General features: G+C 40.4%; 1 protein-coding gene across 2 annotated transcripts in view; it reads left to right on the top strand.

Moving 5' to 3' along the window:
* Positions 1-21,134, top strand: part of mtor (mechanistic target of rapamycin kinase) — a 342,907-nt gene that overhangs the window by 170,722 nt on the left and 151,051 nt on the right. For both annotated transcript variants that reach the window (XM_038821832.1, XM_038821833.1), the window contains one exon: positions 14,289-14,364. In XM_038821832.1, coding sequence (XP_038677760.1) covers positions 14,289-14,364 — 76 coding nt within the window. The remainder of the gene's footprint in view (positions 1-14,288; positions 14,365-21,134) is intronic.

Genomic DNA, 21,134 nt, shown 5'->3' with positions numbered 1-21,134 from the left:
TTCTGCCCATCTGATCAATGCATTGATATCCTCCTCACTATCAGTCACATGACCCAATTTTCACATTCCAGTGTTCCCATAATTGCTTGTCGTACAGATCATATTTTTCCCTGCTTATCCCTAATATTTTCTTAATATACTCTAGTTTTTTTTTAGTTCCAGTCTTTAACTAGGCACCTTTCTCAGAATGTTGTGTTAACAAGAGCAGAATCACAGTAGTTGAAGAGATGGAAGTCCATTTTCCTGCAATCAATAGCTCTACTGTGAATGTTTGTAGCTTTAACCTACATTTAGTGCAATTTTTGGAAATAAATTTATAAATTGACTAATTGTTGCCTCTGACTCAACTTTCTGATTTCTGTCTCGCTCCTAAATTGAGATGTTGAACTTTTGCCATGTGTCACCAATTAGCAGTGATGAGCGCTCATTTTGATTTAAAATGCAACATTTTAACAAATGTAACTTTTAAAAATAAATAGTTTCATCTATGCAAATAGAATCTGCATCACTCTTCGGCTGCAGCTGTATTGAAGTTAATGTCCTGGCACATGTTTTGAACGATTCAGTTAGCAGACCTGTTTATCATTTCCATTAACCTCAGGCTAACAGATACTCAGGTGCAGTGAGAATGGATGTCATTGCATGTGGACAACTGAGATAATGTTTTACTTCATAGAGCAGCTCTATGTCTGCTTTCTAAGAATTTCAAAAATGCTCCAGTCAAAATTTTGGATGTTGCCGTGAGACCCAGTGAACTGCCTTAGCTTTTTGAAACATGGTCGTGCGTGTAAGCAGAGTTGTGTGTGTGAGCGGAGTTGTAGCGCAGTTGACGTGAACTTTGTGGAGATGTTTTCTTTGCCTGGATTTAATGCACTTTGGTGTCAGGTGGGACTTGCTACTATAACCACTTCACATCAACATGAAAATGGCAGCAGTGATTTTTTTATGATTTGTAAGGATGAGGTTATTGACATTACCCATATTGATGGGTTTGTATAAAACAAAGAGGTGAGATAGTAAAATCTAAGTAATCTACTTACTGTTAAAAATAATCAGAATCCTGAATTTAATACCTATTTGCCCAACAGCATATCTCCTATGATATAATTCTGTAGTTGAAGGATGTTACTGACCGTGATCACTAATGACCAGTCCTTCATAGCTCAGTTTGAACTGTTTTGTAATTCATCATGCATGTATGCGTCAAAACAAAGAAAAATTAGGATTTGGAATTTGCAATAAATATATGGACCTACATCTTACATTATGCCTTGTATGTCATTCTCTCTCTGCTATATAGGACTTTGTGCTTTGTTAATTCCTAAAAGTTTAGATTGTTTTGAAGATGCTGCTTTGATGTGAGAAAGATCATTAGAAAATACGCAGGGGAAATTAAATTTTGAAAGTTTTACTTTTTATATGAATTCTAAACTTGACATTTGAAATATATATTTTGGTTATATTTAAGTTCTTTAAAGAAAAATGTGGCTTTGATTTAACTATAAAATATGTTCGTAATTTAGACTAGGCTTTGGTTTACCTTTCTTTTGTGTGAATGGTTTGGAAGTAAGCCACAGATGTGCACTTGCTTCCTTTTTAGTTCATTAGCGTTGTGTGAAATAGATAGAAATCGGATGGACGAAGTCGAGCAAATACAACACATGAATTTAACCCAGAAACAGAAAATTGCAGGAATTGAAATTCTGATTTTTAGTTGCTAATTCTATCAGTTGATGCTTATGATGTAAGAAAACTATTTTACTGATAAAATTATTTCTATTTGAAGGTGTTTTCTGAAGCGTTATGCTCCTGTTGCAGTAGTTGAAGTGGATTTTAACGAATCTTGTGGCATTTTTTAAAGAAGAGTGAGGCATTTAGCCAGTGCTCTTACCAATTTTGCTCCCTCCAGCATTACACCAAAGAAATTAACCAATCGTCTATTTCCTTGCTGTTTGTGAGGTTTTAGATATAAAATAGCAGTCAAGTTTGACCATATAAATCTCATTGCACTCAAAAGGTATTCATTATGTATGAAGTGATTTGTATCATTTATAAGAGCTATGATTGTGTGCTATCCAACACATGGTCTATATCTTTTTAATTTATATATGCTGTGGTGCAAGCAATTTCCATGGTGTTCAACACCACATGTTCTAGCTTCTATTAGATCTGCCCAATCCTTGCAGTTGCCCGATCTTTGCTTTTATATCTGCACTATCAACTAAGTCCGACTCCCAAAATGAAAGGAATCATTGAAGATTGCAGAGCTCATATATACAATATTAATCTCCCCCCCCTCCCCCCCATGAGGCCTTTTTCATAACCCTTTGCTTTATGAAACTTATTTTAAAAATTTCTGAAGGATAAGTGGACATATCACATTTCACTAAAGGCTATATTTTTTTTCAAAATTGCAAAGATAAAATTGCAGTATAATTGGAACCAATGTGAAGAATGTGACAAATTGTAAATATACTGTGAATTGGTGTGTGGAGTTTTTGTTTACAGCATGTGTGCAGATAGCTGATAAAACCAGAGCCATGATACAGCCATCTGGTTTCCTCTTTGGAACATGGATAAAACATTGTTCTTTTACCAACGAGAATCAAGAACTGGTCTGTTCTGTCAAGAGTTCTGACCAGACTTGAGGCTTTGCTCCCAGTTGCTGCTTATTTTAACAATAGCTTGTATTAAATGTTATTTTAACACCAATTTCATCTGTAGTAAGTAGAGCAGATACAACCTGCTGTGAAGAGAAACTGTATTTTGTTCTTTCAATTTGTTTCACCGTTTTAGTTACACTACAAATTGTACTGGAAAGCAAGCTTTTAATGGCTAACTTATTTGGACCTTAAGTGTTTCAGCAATATTGGGGAATATTAACATATTACTGTACACATTAGCTGCATAACTCATTATTAACAGTTAGAAATTGAATTCAGAATGGCACCTTGGGTTTATGCTGCCTAAAAATTCAAATGCACGTGCATGCTGTCACCTATTTAGGAATGTTTGCAGACAGATGTAACATCTGCATATTTTGAGTTTGCATGTCGTTTAGCCCTGCACTACCTTTGATTGTGAAATGGTGACAGAACAGTAAAATGGAGCTTCAATGTATTTAATTGTTTGTGACTATTTATAAGGCATTTATTCTTTGGTCTCCCATGTTATTCACCTTCTGTGGATTCAGGTCCAGGCTTCACTGCCTTCCTTTCCCCACCCCCTCACACTTCCTGCTCTGGAATTGGCTGGTCAGGTTTGTGTGAAAGCTTTCCATCTGTTCCTCGTCCTGGTTATTCAGTCAAGGATGGGAGCATCTTGCATAGTAATTTATAGACTTCAGTCTGTTGTTTATGGAAGTGAGTCAGCGAACTAACATGTTTTACTATCAAATTGCACTTTCCCTTGAACACTATAACCAATGTGCCACTGATAGGTCACTGTTATATCTATGATATTTACCCCCGTGCATAGGTTTCATTAAATTATGTAAATGCATTTATGAATTTTTTAAGTCTGGAAAATAGGCTGACTCAAAATGAGGGGAAAACTGATACTTCCGTACATTTCCATTTTATTACCATCTCCTGTGCTAGAGGAAAAGTTGGGCTACATTGATTTAGATTTACTTCATGTTCTGTGTATATTGTAATCCATCTGTAATTTTCCCTTTTGTTTTGAAGAACAGTCGAAATATTTTGAGTAATATTTAGCACCAAACTTAAGAGATGCAGCATAAAAAAATTGTCTTTCAAGCTATCTTTTTCAGCATAACGGAGGGTAGAACATGTCAGGGTAGTCTGTCCCAAGATGTAATTGCAATCAAAATGACCAAACTTGATTTATAGAGCATCTTACAACATCATCAAATCTATATATACGTCACCCAATGATTTACTTTGGAGCGTAATGAGTGTTATATTGTTTTCTTGCACTAAACCAATTTTAACTATCCAGTAAAAAAAAATCAAATATTAGATCATTCAACTTTATCTGTTGCAAATGAAGCCTAATGAACTGCATAGTGTGTAAACAAATATGGATAGATCATTCCACTAATAGTTAACCTGTTCTGTATTTATGCTGTTAATTGAGAGAGCAATTTACACCACAGCACCAAGAGCTACCCTGTTCTTTAAGAAACGCTGTGAGATCTTTAATCCACTACCGCGCTGGAACTGAGTGGCACGGTAGCACAGTGGTTAAACTGCTGCCTCACGGCTTCAAGGTCCCTGCTTCAATTCCGGCTTCGGCGACTGTCTGTGTGGAGTTTGCACTTTCTCCCAATTTCTGCATGGGTTTCCTCCGGGTGCTCCGGTTTCCTCCCACAGTCCAAAGATGTGCAGGTTCGGTGGGTTGGTCATGCTAAATTGCCCCTTAGTGTCCAAAAGGTTAGATCGGTTACGGGGATAGGGTGGAAGCGTGGGCTTAAGTCGGGTGCCCTTTCTAATACCGGTACAGACTTGATGGGCCGAATGGTCTCCTTCTGTCCTGTAAATTCTATCGTTCTGTGAACCTCATTATTATTTCAGCCAAAGAATGGCACCTTTGATAATTCCTCCGTGAAGTGTCAACCCACGTTATATACTCGAGGCAGATATAGGATTTTGATCTTTTAGCCTTCTGAACTAAAGTTACATTGTCTTATCAACAGATAGCACACATAATGGGCCTACTACATTTGCTTACCAATAAAGTCCAATTCCCGCAAGTGCTGAAAATGAACACATTATTAATTTTGTCTTGTGCTGCATTTGAGAAATCTTTAAAGAAGAAAAAGCATGTTTTGCAATTTTGTAAGTTTTCTTTCAACTTCAGAAAAGTAAGGGACAAAAGATCCTCGTACAAATACGCTTGCATGTTGTGCCAGCAATAGTTAAAAGGCACAGTAACCTATAATAGAATTTCGGACAAAATCACTCAACATTGTTTTCAAGCTATTTAGCTGAGAATTGAGGTTTACTTCCACAATTCTTAGCTGTCATAAAAGGTGTTGTGGGGCAGCAATTATCTTGTCAGTCATCTGACTTATGGTTTTGAACTAAGGAGCTGCATTTATGAGTTACATAATTACCCTTATATCCCTGAGTGAACATTTAGGGCGGAGAGGATCCTGGGATAGTTGATGACTGTATTAGCTACATTTATAAGGATGAATAATGCTGAGTTGTAGTACACCTTTTGTCATCAGGTCTGTGATAGAGCTTTATTTTTCCAGAATGGATTTCCGTGACCTTGAATTTATCTTTTGATGTCATTGAATTTATTTTTCACTGTCATGCCCAGTGAAGGCATATCTGTTCATAACTTTGAACATGGATTGCATTCAGTATATAATTTTCTGGAACTGTCTTTTATTTAAAAATTGACATAGGACTGCTAAGATGGCTGCCAAAGATCGGGTACCTTGTGCAATTTCTGCCTCAAGTTCCTGATTCAATTACCATGTCTATCAGCCTCCCTCTTGAATACCAAGAGGAACCCCATTTTTGGGGTTTACACCTGCCATTGTTGTAGTTTACTTGAGACTCAAAATCTATAAACTCCACCCACTGTCTCTGAGCTTGATATTGAACAAAAGAGAACTGCAGAAACAAGTTAATTGAAGTAGGTGTGACTGGCCATCATCTATTTCCCATTGTGCAGCAGAGCTTCTGATCTTCAAACCATTTTGTGTGAACAGTGTTGATCATGTGACCAAAACCGCCTTCCGATCACATTATTTGATCCCAAGAGGCAGAGAGAAACTCATCAGTCTACACGGAACACTAGCTGGAGGACATAAACAGCAGAAAAGAGCAGTAGACCATGTCTTTATAAACCTGGTGGCTACATCTTGGAAGTCGCCCAACCTGGTTCCTATTCCAAGACCGTATGCACAGAAACCTGACCTCCTGGTAAGAAAACCATAAGTAACCAACTTTGAGACCATCTATGAGGAAATCCTGCAGCACGGCTGAAATATGATGTCAGCTGTTGAAACCACCAAGGCTACACCTTCAGGGGTGAAAACATTGTCTTCAACAGACCTGCAATGCGCTTTCTCCTCCGATGAGCCAGGAACATGACTTATGAATTGTTCCTTTGTTTGTATTTGTTAAAAGTGCATTTTTCTTCTTGAATGTGTGTGTGAGAGAAATAGTACAAGACTTCTCCGGGTGAATGCATGGATAAATATCCTTTTTATTTAAACCTCCCAAAAGCTGACCACATACTCTGGTTGAGAAACATACACACACTGAATATGACAGTAAGGGAAGGGTATTGGGGGCTCAGTTCTCTCTCATTCCTGTCATAGCATCACCATCATGTTCATAACTGGTAATGTTCAATTTGTTGCCACTGGATACTTGGTTTGTTTTGTTTGTGATAAAATGAGCACCTTTGTGCATGATTGCCAGTATTAATGATTTTCAGGGTGACATTGAATAATTTTGTAAAACCTGCAAAGTGCCCTCATGAAACTTTTCTGTTGGTGGTTAATTGCATAATACAGAATCCTGGTTATTTTCTGAGTTCCATTAATATATCTTTCATTCAAGAAAGAAGTTCCAAAGTGCATCACAACCATTTATGTTTAAAGTGTAGTCACTGTTATCTACACAAATGCAGCAGACAATTTGCTAAAGGCAACTCCCCAGTAATCTGTTTTAACTACAGCAGTAACTAATCTCTGGATTCAGCGATTTAAAACCACTAGATTACAGCTCAATTGATTTATAAGCACCTAAAATTTTAAGTTATATTAAAATTTTCAACATGCCTGTAGAATCATCTGAATATATCAAGGGTGCAGAAGATTGTATTAATTTGAGTGTGAGCACTCTACCACTATCAAATAACAAGCTAAACAAACTTCAATTGCTACTATTGTATGAAATAAAAGGCAGGAATTGGGCTTAAAGATGCAACTCGGTGTAGAGAGCGTTGATCAGCCATTACTTTACTGCCTGGTGTAAGGGATTGCCTCAAACTACCACCTACTCCTAACCTTAGTGTCTTGGCCACTATTTATCCTTCAATCATTATCACAAAAACAGATTACCTGATCATTGTCACATTATAGAGTTTGTGAGAGCTAATTGTGCATAAACTGGCAACCTCATTTCCTACATTACACCTGTGATTTGGGACATTGATGGTTGTGGAAAGTGCTTTTTGTGTGCAGCTTTTTATTTATTTCTTCTTCTTTGTACATCTTATAGAACAGTACAGCACAGAACAGGCCCTTCGGCCCTCGATGTTGTGCCGAGCAATGATCACCCTACTCAAACCCACGTATCCACCCTATACCCGTAACCCAACAACCCCCCCTTTAACCTTACTTTTTAGGACACTATGGGCAATTTAGCATGGCCAATCCACCTAACCCGCACATCTTTGGACTGTGGGAGGAAACCGGAGCACCCGGAGGAAACCCACGCACACACGGGGAGGACGTGCAGACTCCGCACAGACAGTGACCCAGCCGGGAATCGAACCTGGGACTCTGGAGCTGTGAAGCATTTATGCTAACCACCATGCTACCGTGCTGCCCCTGTTCACTCCTCTGTAAAAGCACTCTATTTATACACTCCTAACCATTGTTCATTAAGTATGTAACTTGAACTTTGTGTGTTCTAATCAATAGCACAGCCAAACTTTCTTTATAATCTTACTGGAATGAATTTTAACTTGTAAGGAGTTTTTTTCAACTATCTGGAGAATGAAATTAGTAGAAGGGAGTAAGAATTCTTTGATTTTTTTTTTAGTTCTTTCATATTTAATAATATAAATTCAGGAGCACGTAAATACCATTTCACTCTTCCAGTTTAATCAGCACTCCCAAGTGTTTTTATAGGGAAAGAAATAATGAATGCAATCTCCAAAATACTGCTATGAATCCATTATAATAATTATGGAACCTGATGTATTCGGTGATTGTAAGATGGTGCCCTTATTATTGTTCTGACATGGACTCCAATCGCTGATAATCACAGAATTGGGTCACTAGCCTGTCATGCACAGTAGCATTATGGATAGCACAATTGCTTCACAGCTCCAGGGTCCCAGGTTCGATTCCGGCTTGGGTCACTGTCTGTGCGGAGTCTGCACATCCTCCCCGTGTGTGCGTGGGTTTTCTCCGGGTGCTCCGGTTTCCTCCCACAATCCAAAGATATGCAGGTTAGGTGGATTGGCCATGATAAATTGCCCTTGGTGTCCAAAATTGCCCTTAGTGTTGGGTGGGGTTACTGGGTTATGGGGATAGGGTGGAGGTGTTGACCTTGCGTAGGGTGCTCTTTCCAAGAGCCGGTGCAGACTCGATGGGCCAAATGGCCTCCTTCTGCACTGTAAATTCTATGATGAGTGCACCTTGGAGGAAACTGATTCTGAAGATAGAGATTTAAGGTATTTTGGTCATGATGAAATTATTGCATCGCCACTAAACCGGCACGGTAGCACAGTGGTGAGCGCTGTTACTTCACAGTGCCAGGGCCCCATGTTCGATTCCCGGCTTGGGTCACTGTGCAGAGTTTGCACGCTCTCCACGTGTCTGCATGGGTTTCCTCTGGGTGCTCCTGTTTCCTCCCACAAGTCCCGAAAGACATGCTGTTAGGTAATTTGGACATTCTGAATTCTCCCTCAGTGTACCCGAGCAGATGCCGGACTGTGGTGTCTAGGGGCTATTTACAGTAACTTCCAGTGTTAATGTAAGCCTACTTGTGATTATTATTATAACCCATGTGTTTCATCAACTTATATAAATTATGCTGCTTCAGGACACAGTAGAAAACCTGCAATGTTTAACTTTCTCACTCGTGGTGGTGTAGGGCATTACATAATTGCACAGAACGTTTGAGAAATTTTTAAGGCTTTTGTAATACAAAGATGACAGGTAGAAACAGTGTGCATTTAAAAGATGGAAGGCTACTGTAGCATCTTGATTACTTCTCACTTGAGAGTCTTGTTCAACAGGGTGAAGAATTTTTAAAAAGACATTTCGTTGTAGACCTTCTGCCAGAAAATGAGCTGAAACAAAATGCATCAGAAATGATCTGGCTGTATATTTAAATGCCTTAATTCTTTTTTTTTCACTTGTCAACATTATTTCTTTGTTCTCCCATTTAAAAGACTGGAAAATGAGATTTCAGTACTTGCATGTTGATTCACCCTATAACAATGAAACAGTTGACTTAAAAGAAGATCCTGCAAAGTCAAAAGATCCCATTTGTTCTGCTCAATTTTGGTAATTGAATGAGAATACTTTCAAGTGGACGTCAATCATAATATATTTCAGTTGAAGTCATTATTCCTCCACGTGGACATATTTGAAGGATTTCTTGACAAACTGCCTGTTCATTTGGTATAATACTTCACAGGTCTGTTTAAATAAAGAACTGTGGTTGACCAGAACAAAGAAGTTGACAAGCAAATGTTTTGTTGTGGTTTTTTAGTGACACATTTTCATATCTTTTTCCATCTGGAGGGACTTGGAGATGTCAGCAGTGGGCAGGTGGAATCCAGATGTGCCCATCAACAAAGCTGTAGGTGAAGCCTCCATTTTTGTTTTGAATGTTCACTGAATTAAATCAAGAACACTAGATGAAGGATGATATTTTCTCAAGCACTTCAAATGATCTTCTCCATGCTCAAGCAAAGTTCAAGAAGTTTATAATTTGTCACTTGAAAGCCAAGAATTGTTTTTAGATTTCTTCTCCGGATATGGGCAGTGTTGGGAAGGTTGTAATTGTCCATCTCCAGTTACCATAAGGCTGTGTACAGGACCTTTGAACTGCTGAAGCCCTACGTGTGTTCCTACAATGGTGTTGGGTAGGGAATTCTTGGTTAAGATTTGTAGTCACATTTATCTATTTCTATAACATTTGCTGTGGTCTTGGTGAGAATTTTATCTCCAACATTTGCTGGGAGTTTGGCTGGCAGAAGTTGTCGTGGAAGATTTTAGCTGGCTGATGAATTCTTGTGGACTTTTCTGGATATTCTGTATGTTTATAACGGCTGATGAAACGTTTAGCTCAAGGTGTAAAATTTAGTAACTATAATTCACGGCTGAAAACTGGAGAAATGATATAGATAGTACATATTATAGGAAGTCAATAACAGTTGAATGTTTGTTAAGTATTTAGTAAAGTGATCAAAGCCACTTCCAACTCTTTTAGTTTCATTGTTTCATAGTTCTGTCTGCACAAAATGCGAGTAGGAATAAGGCATCAAAATGTAGTTTTAATGTACCATGCTAAAAACTGATGTGATGTTGTTTTATCTGCCCAGAGCCTGTAAAATAGAGCTGTGCTGCTATTAGTGGTGTTATACATATGGAAGAGAGGGATCTGAAGATTTTCTCCAAGAATGCTTGAGTATATCCTCACAGCCAGTGTAGCAAATCATTTGTGGGAACATGAGAGTAAGGTACCTGTAAGATACAACACTCCAGTTTCCACAAATATTTTGATATCGCCTGATGCATGAAAATTTGATGAACAAAAAGGAGATCATTATCCTCACAGGAAAATAAATATTCTGATCTCCCTACAATAAAATATTTAGATTTCAGTATGAAGCCCTATTAACTGAAAGTTTCTGAACAAAGAAAATTGTTTGCTCAAATATGTTTCACCAGAGACTTTGAAGGATACAAAATTCTTACGGAGCTTGATAGGATAGATGTTTTCCCTGGCTGGGATGTGGAGGATGTGAGTTTAGAACCAGGGAACACAGTCTAAGAATAAGCGGTAGGCCATTTAGGGATGAGATGAGAAGGAATTTCTTCACTCAGGGTGGTGAATCCTTGGAATTCTTTACCCCACACATTGATTTCTGGATATTAAAGATATTAAAGGATGTGAAGATAATGTGGAAAAATTGTGTTGAAATAGAATATCAGCCACAATCTAGTTGAATGGCAGTGCAGGCTCAAGGGGCCAAATGGCCTACTCCTGCTCCTTTTTCTTATGTTCCTAGACATTTCTAATTTACTAAAGTCAACTGAGGAAATGTTTTTTCCTTCATATAATTTATGAAACTGCACCTTGAAACTCTTGGTTCAAGGATTGGCTCTGGCATACTGTTTAAGTATGACTAGCTGTAAATTAACAACATTTATTGCTGGATCTGAAGAAGGAATCGGGGTAACAAGTTATTAACTTGGCAGGAATGGATTGTGTCAGCTGTATGTTATTTTTCAAGATTGGTCTGAGTGTGGTGGTTTTCTCCAGTGTATCCAGAGGTTTAAAAAAATGAAGAGAGACACTGCTGGCAATGTTTGCGCATAGAGCAGCCCATTCACTCTGTGCAAAGCTTTGTTGAACAGAGATTCCCAAGACAGTACTTTCATGTTTACAAAGATAATAAGTCAGAACCTTTTAATCACATTGCCAGAAGTGCAAGTCTTGAACAAATTAGGCTGCAAGGAGTCATAAAACCAATATTAGTAAAATAATTTGGTATCTACTGTAAATTGCCGATTTTGTTGTCGCAAGTAGTATTTATTTAGCCCTTTCACATAATTGAAACATCCCAGGACATTGCCCGAGGAGATTAATGGACGGTTAGGGAAAGTGACTGTCTCATTCAAAGAAAAGTGGCTTAAGCAGACAGAGAGTGCAGGGTATAATACCTGATGCATCTGCCATCAATATTGGGGAAGAAGAGAGTATGTTTTTTTCTTCCTATTCATTAATGGGGTGTGCGTGTTGCTGGCTGGCCCAGCATTTAGTGCACATCCCTAAATACCCTTGAACTGAGTGGGCTTGCTAACCATTTCAGATGGCATCTTTAAGAGTCAACCACATTGCCGTGGATCTGGAGTCACATGTAGGCCAGACCAGGTAAGGATGGCAGATTCCCTTCCATAAAGGACATTATGGAAAGGGCAGCACAGTGGTTAGCTCAGTTGCTTCACAGCTCCAGTGTCCCAGGTTCGATTCCTGGCTTAGGTCGCTGGCTGTGCGGAGTCTGCACGTTCTCCCCGTATCTGTGTAGGGTTCCTCTGGGTGCTCTGGTTTCCTCCCATAGGCCAAAGATGTGCAGGTTAGGTGGACTGGCCATGCTAAATTGTCCTTAGTGTCCAAAAAGGTTAAGTGGAGTTACAGGGATGGGGTAGAGGTGTGGGCTTGGGTGGGCTGCTCTTTCCAAGGGCCGGTGCAGACTCGATGGGCCGAATGGCCTCCTTCTGCACTGTGAATTCTATGATTAGTGAACCATATCGGCTTTTCCGACAATCAACAATGGTTTCATGGTCGTCATTAGACTTTTAATTCCAGATTTTTATTGAATTAAATATTCTGATTGAGATTTGGTGGGAGTCAAACCCAGGTCCCCAGAGTGCTACTAGTAATACCACTACGACACCAGCTGTGTGCTGGGATGTAGGAATGAAGATGTAGGATTCATTGAGTGACACTGTGAAGGAACTTGAAATGATCTGAATGAGGACTTCACAGTTGATGTTTTTTGGGTACTCTGAATAGGATGTGGTGTTTTAAATAAGTTGGAACATGTGTGGGTAGCGCTGGTGAAGTGGGTTTATTTGAAAACTTAAGCATTTTCATAAATTTGGGGTGAAGATATGCCACATGAATCGATTTATGTTGGTATCTTATGAGAATCCTAATTTGTGAAAGTGGTACCATATATTTAAGAAAAAAGTTATATCATATTTTTTCACCTTGTTAGATATTTGTATTCACATTGACGTTAGTGAACAGGATGGAGATTTCCAGCCTATTGTAGTCGGAACACGATGATTTTCATTCTCAGTTGCCTCTGTCATCCAATAGATGATGTGCAGAGACTTGAAGATGGCCAAGAGAAAATGTCCGTACATGTGTTTCCAGACGGTTGCTGTGTTGTTGAATCTTTTGAAATCTGGATAATTTTGCTTCTTCTAATTTACATCATGCTAATGTGTGGGTCCAAGGCCCTTGTGCCTACGAAGGTGTTTATCTTTTTCTTGAGATCTTGGTTTTCTATTCATTTTGTTTTTTATCAAGTGATGGCTAGAAGATATTGGATTATTTTTGTCTCCATAACAACTCACATCATCGCTCAAGCATCACATCGGATCTTTGAGTTGAAGATATGAAATCAATTTGTAAATGAAATAATTTACAGATGAATGGTCTAACAAATATATATGTTTACGCATTCTCTTTATACATAACTTGTGTAATCATAGCCTTTTTTTGGAATCTTCTGACTAATCTCTGTTTTTTATCTTGTGAAGCCTATAATCGGTTTGACTGGATTCTAATATTTGACTCTGTATTTAGCTTGTTGATTGGATCCACTATTTACATACCCTTTCACCTGTTGTAGCATGTTTGGATTCTTCATAGCTCATATGTGTATTTGGAATAATTGTTTGCAATGCATTAAACTGAGCAAATCATATTGTCTGTATCTGTTCAAAGTAAACCTTTTTCCTTCCATCAAACTTTGTAGCATCGTAGAAAAACCTTTGATTTGCTAAAGCTACTCAGATGTGAAGAAATTGTTAGTAACGAATATCAGGCAAAAATCTATTATTTTGTCACAATGTGATCCCAATGTCATTGCAAAAGACTGGGTGCAAGTTACCCATGATGCTCAAAATTGTTTTAATTTAATGGGCCCTTGCATATATTGTGACAAATTAATACTTAAAACGTAGTAAATGTCTGACGGTATTCTTAATGATATCTTTACAGACTTGTGGAGACATTGTTGTGAAGCTTAATTTAAGTGGATTCCTCTGCTTTTCAGATTATATTTTAAGTAATTACAATATGTATTCACAAATATACTTGAACATTTATAGACATATATGTCTTACTAGCATTAATAGATCTCGTGCAACGTTAGTAAGTCATAATTGTTAAGTTGGCTTTTACCCTGAACCAGCAAAGAATTGTATTTTTCCTTCCATCTTTTATATTACATAGCATTCTTTCTGAATATCTGTCGACCTTGCCTAATTTTTGTTTGCCTCAGTGCCTCATCCTTTCTCCCCATCACTTAAATTCAGTTCTCTACATAACAGCAGATGAAAGACAGTACTTGAACTGGATGCTGCTGACTTTTCTGCATCAAATTTTAGAAAAACTCTGGCTTCTGTGTTTTCTAATGAGTAATAGTGATTTCACTTCAAAAGTAGTTCTTCAGACAAAAGTAGATCTTCGGACAAAAGTAGATCTTCGGGTGTAAAGCTATTGGGATATCCTGTGGACATTATAAATATATTTTTTCGATTAGTATACTTTCTCTGCCACTGATTGGAATTGTACTAAATGTTCTGATTTCATTGGCAGCATAAACAACAAATTGCAGCAGCCTGAGGCAGCCGCTGGGGTCTTGGAATACGCTATGAAACACTATGGAGAGTTGGTAAGTGCTCTGACTACTTTGTTGTGACACATACATCAGACTATTTAAGTTTATCGTTGAAAGAAAAGTCTTTTTTCTGTGATAAGCTGCCAGGTGTTCTTGTTCTCACTGGGCTAAATCGCTGGCTTTTAAAGCAAACCAAGCAGGCCAGCAGCACGGTTCAATTCCCGTACCAGCCTCCCCGAACAGGCGCCGGAATGTGGCCACTAGGTGCTTTTCACAGTAACTTCATTGAAGCCTACTCGTGACAATAAGCGATTTTCATTCATTTCATTTTATTCATTATGTGCATTAATATGATTCCAGGTTTAAGACTGAAAGATTTCCAGTCAATTGCTCACTATTATTTTTTTTTTAATTTTGAGTACCCAATTATTTTTTTCCAATTAAGTGGCCAATCCACCTACCCTACACATCTTTGGGTTGTGAGGGTGAGACCCACACAGACGTGGAAAGAATGTGCAAACTCCACAAGGCCGGGATCGAACCCGGGTCCTCGGTGCTGTGATGCAGCAGTGCTAACCACTGTGCCAGCAGTCCGCCCAATCGCTCATCTTAAAGGAACTTAGTTGTCCTTCTAAAGGGTTGAGAGAAGTTAAGCTACTTCTGGAGCAAACAGGAATAACAGACATTTTGCTAATACTATTGTTTAAAGTAATGGTGCTATCCCATTGATGAATGAGAAAAATTTAAGGAAGTTAATATTACAGATTATATCTTAGAAATATTTGAGTTTCAGCGAAATCATGCAAAACATTTGTTTAATCACTTTCGTCTTTCGTCCTACTCAGAATAGTTACGCAGTGTTGAATAGTGCAGATTTCTGCTCTTCTGAAATGGCCAAATTCAACCGTACAAATTCTGCAGTTGACAACTTGAAGAAGCATTCCATAAAATCTCATTTCTGTTAAACAGAATTAAAGTTTCAAGTAAACTTTAACAATGATTATTTTCAAGTAAACTATCTCCCTCAAAAAAAGTAATATTTTAAATGTCAGTCTCTGAATAGAGATTGATCCAAGGTATAATGCACTAGGTTGCTGCTTAAATAAAAGCAGAGAGCATTTGGAAACACGAGAAACCTTTTTTTTTCAGATTTTGTTAAACATGTTGCATTTCTAGCATTCTTCTTATTTCAGATCTCTCGCATTTACAATTGTTAAAAATCTATTCAGCATTACTTCCAATGACCAAAAGGTGGTTCACCCCACCCTAACAATTAGTTCCAGAAAATAGCGAAGCAGGTTTGATTCTGAAATTATTCAAGCAACGGTCTAAACTCGTCATAGAACTACAGCCCAATCTAATTGTACCAAGGATCAAGTTCAATGATGAGCAACAGTTAGTGAAAGTTTCTGCAGCCTTCCCAGCACGTTTCAGATATTCCAATGAAGAACATAGAAAACGGTACAGGATGCATCTCATAGAGTCATAGTGGTCTAGAACACAGAAAAGGCCCTTTGACACATCGTGTCTGTGCCAGTTAAAAACAACCACCTAACTATTTTTTTTGTACAAATGTTTTTTATTGTGTTTTCGAACAAAGTTTGTTTATCGTTATGTACACAAAATAGAATACATATATATATTATATATATATATATAAAATATATATATGTATTCTATTTTGTGTACATAACGATAAATAAACTTTGTTCAAAAACACAATAAAAAACATTTGTACCAAAAAAAGTTGTTTTTGTTTTTTGTGCGTATTCCCTTCTCTTTATATATAAGAGAAGGGAATACGCACAAAAAACAAAAACTACAACAAAAGAAAAAGTTAGAATAAAATAACTGGTAGGGTATTATGCGCTAGCTCAACAACAGCAGCTCTGTACAATTGGCAATATTGTTTTTAGCACATAAGTAGGCATCTGTTTGTGGGGGGGGGGGGGGGGGGTGTACATATACATTTGGGCACCGGGGAAACAATTACAGAGGGTAATACGCGAATGGATCTGGTGTTGGTGTTGTCGCTTGCTTCTCCTGTACGGTTTTCACTGCCTTTGTCTTCTCGCAATCACCTCCGCTTCAGCCGTTCGTCCTGTCTTTCGCCCAAATTTTCCTTGTTCTCTGCTCCTGTAGATGCCAACTTTGTTATCGTCACCTAACTATTCTAATCCCATTTTACAGTACTTGTAATGAAGGCTTCTGCCTCCACCATTCTTTCAATCAGTGCGTTCCAGACTCCCATCACCCTGGGTGAAAAGGTTTTTCCTCACATCCCCTCTAACCCTCCTGCCCCTTACCTAAATCTATGCCCCCTGATCTTTGATCCCTCTGCTTAGGGGAAAGGTTTCTCCTGTCTACTCTATCTGTGCCCCACATAATTTTATACATCTCAATCATGTTCCCTCTCAGTCTCCTCTGCTCCAAGGAAAGTAATCCCAGTCTATCCAATCTCTCACACCTAAAACTCTCCAGCCCAGGCAACATCCTAGTAAATCTCCTCTGCACCCTTTCCAATGGAGAAATCCCTCCTATAACGTGGATTCTAGAACTGCACATAGTACAGTTCCAGCATAACCACCTTGCTCTTAAACTCTATGTCTCGGTTAATAAAGGGAAGTATAACATATGCCTTCTTAAAGGGTGGCACGGTGTCACAAATGTTAGCACTGTTGCCTCACAAGGCCATGAGGTAGCCGGGTTCAATTCTGGCCCGGGTCCCTGCGTGGGTTTTGTTTGGGTGCTTCTGTTTCCTCCCATAATCCAAAGATGCGCTCGTTAGGTGTATTGGCCGTGCTAAAAATAAATTGCCCCTTAATGTCCAGGGATGTGCAGGTTAGGTGGGGTTACAGGGATAGAGCGGGACAATGTGCCTGGGCTAGTGCAGAGTGGATGGGCAAAATGGCCTCATTCTGCACTGCAGGGATTCAATGATTAACTGTTTTATCCACCTGCCCTGCTACCTTAAAGGACCAGTCTACATGCACATCAAAGACCCTCTGATCCGCGGTGCTTCCCAGCGCCCTACTTGTTCATCGTATATTCATTCCCTTGCCTTGTTTGTTCTGGCCAAGAGCATCTCCTCGCACCTATCTGGATTGACTTCTATTCAATGTGACTTCAATCACCTTTTCAGACGATTCTCAGTGCAGGGCAATTGCCCAGGAGAACTTTGCACTTCTGGGCAATTGCTGTGCAAACCTTACCTGTGAACCTCCAAAGGGGAATTCTCCACATAGGGGTGGGGATGCATGGTGTTGTCTGTTATTTTAACAGCACTACTCTTTTCTTGACAGGCAGAAATTAGAGCTATATTTAACTCTCATGCAAGCGCAAGTATGCACCTGACAACCTCGCCCATCTATTGTATCTTACACAAGAAGGCACACTAGATTTCCCTTATTTTTAAATTCTTTTATAGGATGTGGGTGTTGCTGGTTAGGTCAGCATTTATTGCCCATTCCTTGTTGCCCTTCAGAAAGTGGTGTTGAGTTGCCTCCTCGAGCACCCGGTGCAGCCCCTAAGGTGTAGGCACACCTTCTGTGCTTTTAGGAAGGGAGTTCCAGGATTTTGACCCAGCAACAGTCAAGGGCGGCGATATATTTCCAAGTCTGGGTGATGAGGACTTGGAGGGAAACCTCCAGGTGGTGGGGTTCCTAGATATCTGATGCTCTTGTCCTTCTAGCTGGTAGTGGTCGTGGGTTTGGAAGGTGCTGCCTAAGGAATCTTGGTGAGGTCCTGCAGTGCATCTTGTAGATGGTGCACACGGCTGCCATGTTTGTCGGTGGAGGTGGAGGGATTGAAGTTTGTGGTAGGGGTAGCACTCAAGCGGCTGCTTTGTCCTAGATGGTGTCAAGCTTCTTGGGTGTTGTTGGAGCTGCACTCACAGAGGCAAGTGGAGAGTATTCCATTATGCTCCTGACTTGTGCCTTGTAGATGGTGAACAGGCTTTGGGGGGAGTCAGGTGATGAGTTACTCGCCATAGGATTCCTAACCTTTGACCTGCTCTGATAGGCACAGTATAAATATAGTAGCCAGTTCAGTTTATGATCAATGGTAACCCCCCCCCTCCCCTTCCAGGATGTTGATTGTGGGGGATTCAGTGATCGTAATGCCATTGAATGTCAAGGGGCAATGGTTAGATCCTCTCTTGTAGGAGATGGTCATTGCCTGGCAGTTGTCTGGCACAAATGTAACTTGCCACTTCTCAGTCCAAGCATGGATATTGTCCAGGTCTTGCTGCATCTGGACATGGACTGCTTAATTATCTGAGTTGGCGCGGATGGTGCTGAACATTGTGCAGTCATCTGTGAACATCCACACTTCTGACCGTATGATGGAAGGCAGGTCATTGATGAAGCAGTTGAAGATGGTTGGCCTAGGAGACTACCCTGAGGAACTCCTGCAGTGATGTCCTGGAGCTGAGATGACTGACCTCCAACCACCACAACCATCTTCTTTTGTGCCAGGTATGACTCCAACCAGCAGAGAGTTTTCGACGTGATTCCCATTAACTCCAATTTTTCTAGGGCTCCTTGGTGCCACACTCAGTCAAATGCTGCTTTGATGTCAAGGGCAGTCACTCTCACCTCACCTCCTGAGATTCAACTCTTTTGTCCATGAGATGAATGACCCTGGCGGAACTCAAACTGAGTGTCCGTGAGCAGGTTATTGCTGAGTAAGTGCCGCTTGATAGCACTGTTGATGACTCCTTTCAGCACTTTGCTGATGATGGAGAGTAGACTGATAGGGCGGTAATGGGTGTGTTGGATTTGTCCTGTTTCTTGTGTACACCTGGGCAACTTTCCACATTGCCGGTCGATGCCAGTGTTGTAGCTGTACTGGTTAGGGGTGCGGCAAGTTCTGGAGCATATGTCTTCAGTACTAGTGATGGAATATTGTGAGGGCCTAAAGCCTTTTCAGTATCGCGTGCCTTCAGCCATTTCTTGATATCACGGGGAGTGAATCGTATTAGCAAAAGACTGAGATCTGTCATGCTGGGTATCTCCAGAGGAGACCGAGATGGATCATTCACTTGACATTTCTGGCTGAAGACTGTTGCAAAAGCTTCAGCTTTGTTTTTTGCACAGCTGGGCTCCTCCATCATTGAGGAGCTTCCTCCAGTGAGTTGTTTAATTGTCCCCACTATTCATGGCTGGATGTAGCAGGACTGCAGAACTTGCATCTGACGCCTGTTGTTGCTCCTGGCATACTCTCCTGCACTCATCATTGATCAGGGTTGATCCCCTGTCTTGGTGGTTGGTAGAGTGGGGCATAAGCAGGGCCATGAGGTTGCAGATTGTGGTTGAGTACAATTCTGCTGCCGCTGATGGTCCACAGTGTCTCGTGGATGCCCAGTCTTGAGTTGCTAAATCTGTCAAAGTCTATCCCATTTAACATGGTGGTAGTGCCACACAGCATGATGGAGGCTATCCTCAATGTGAAGCTGGGACTTTGGCTCCACAACGACTGTGCGGTGGTCACTTCTACCACTACTATCATGGACAGATGTATCTGCTGCAGGCAGGTTGGTGAGTATGAGGTCAAGAATGTTTTTTCCTCTTGTTGGTTCCCTCACCAGCTACTGCAGTCCCAGTCTAGCAGCTATGTCCTTTCGGACCCGGCCAGCTCAATCTGTGGTGGTACAATCGAGACACTCTTGGTGATGGACATTGAAGTCCCCCACCCAGAGTATATTCTGCGCCCTCGCTTCCTTAAAGTGATTTTCAACTTGGGGTACTGATTCATCAGCTGATGATGGACTGTGCATTGTAATCAGTCGGAGATTTCCATGTTTAACCTGAAGCCATGAGACTTCATGGGGTCCGGAGTTGATGTTGAGGTCTCCCAGGGTGACTCCCTCTCGACTGTATACCACTGTGCCGTCACGTCTGCTGGGTCTATCTTGCCTGTAATGCTGATAGTGGTGTCTGGGACATCGTCTGTAAGAATTGATTCTGTGATGTATGACTATGTCAGGCTGTTACTTAACTAGTCTGTGAGCCAGAACTCCCAACTTTGGCACAAGCCCCCAGATGTTAGTAGGACTTTGGAGAGTCGACAGGGCTGTGTTTGCCGTTGTCGTTCACGGTGCCTGGGTCGACGCCAGGTGGTCCATCCAATTTCATTGCTTTTTAGTGTTTTTGTAGCGATTGAATACAACTGAGTAGCTTGCTCGGTCATTTAGAACATAGAACATAGAACAGTACAGCACAGAACAGGCCCTTCGGCCCTCAATGTTGTGCCGAGCCATGATCACCCTACACAAACCCACGTATCCATCCTATACCCGTAACCCAACAACCCCCCCTTAACCTTACTTTTATTAGGACACTACGGGCAATTTAGCATGGCCAATCCACCTAACCCGCTCATCTTTGGACTGTGGGAGGAAACCGGAGCACCCGGAGGAAACCCACGCACACAGGGGGAGGACGTGCAGACTCAACACAGACAGTGACCCAGCCGGGAATCGAACCTGGGACCCTGGAGCTGTGAAGCATTTATGCTAACCACCATGCTACCCTGCTAGATTTCAGAGGGCATTTAAGAATCAACAGCAATGCTGTGGGTCTGGAGTCGCATGTAGGCCAGAGCAGGTAGCGATGGCAGATTTCCTTCCCTAAAGGACTTTCCCGAAAGTATATCATATGGGTTCTTACGACAATGGTTTCATCGTCATCATTAAACTTTTATTGAGTTTGAATTTCACCACCTGCCATGATGGGATTCGAACCCAGGCCCCAGGACATTACCTTAGGTCTCTGGATTACTGGTCCAGCGACAATACCACATTACTGGTCCAGTGACAATACCAT

Source organism: Scyliorhinus canicula, chromosome 16 (genome assembly GCF_902713615.1).
Source record: "Scyliorhinus canicula chromosome 16, sScyCan1.1, whole genome shotgun sequence".
Taxonomy (NCBI): domain Eukaryota; kingdom Metazoa; phylum Chordata; class Chondrichthyes; order Carcharhiniformes; family Scyliorhinidae; genus Scyliorhinus; species Scyliorhinus canicula.
Note: the sequence above shows the minus strand (reverse complement) of the source record. Positions and strands in the feature narration are given on the sequence as shown.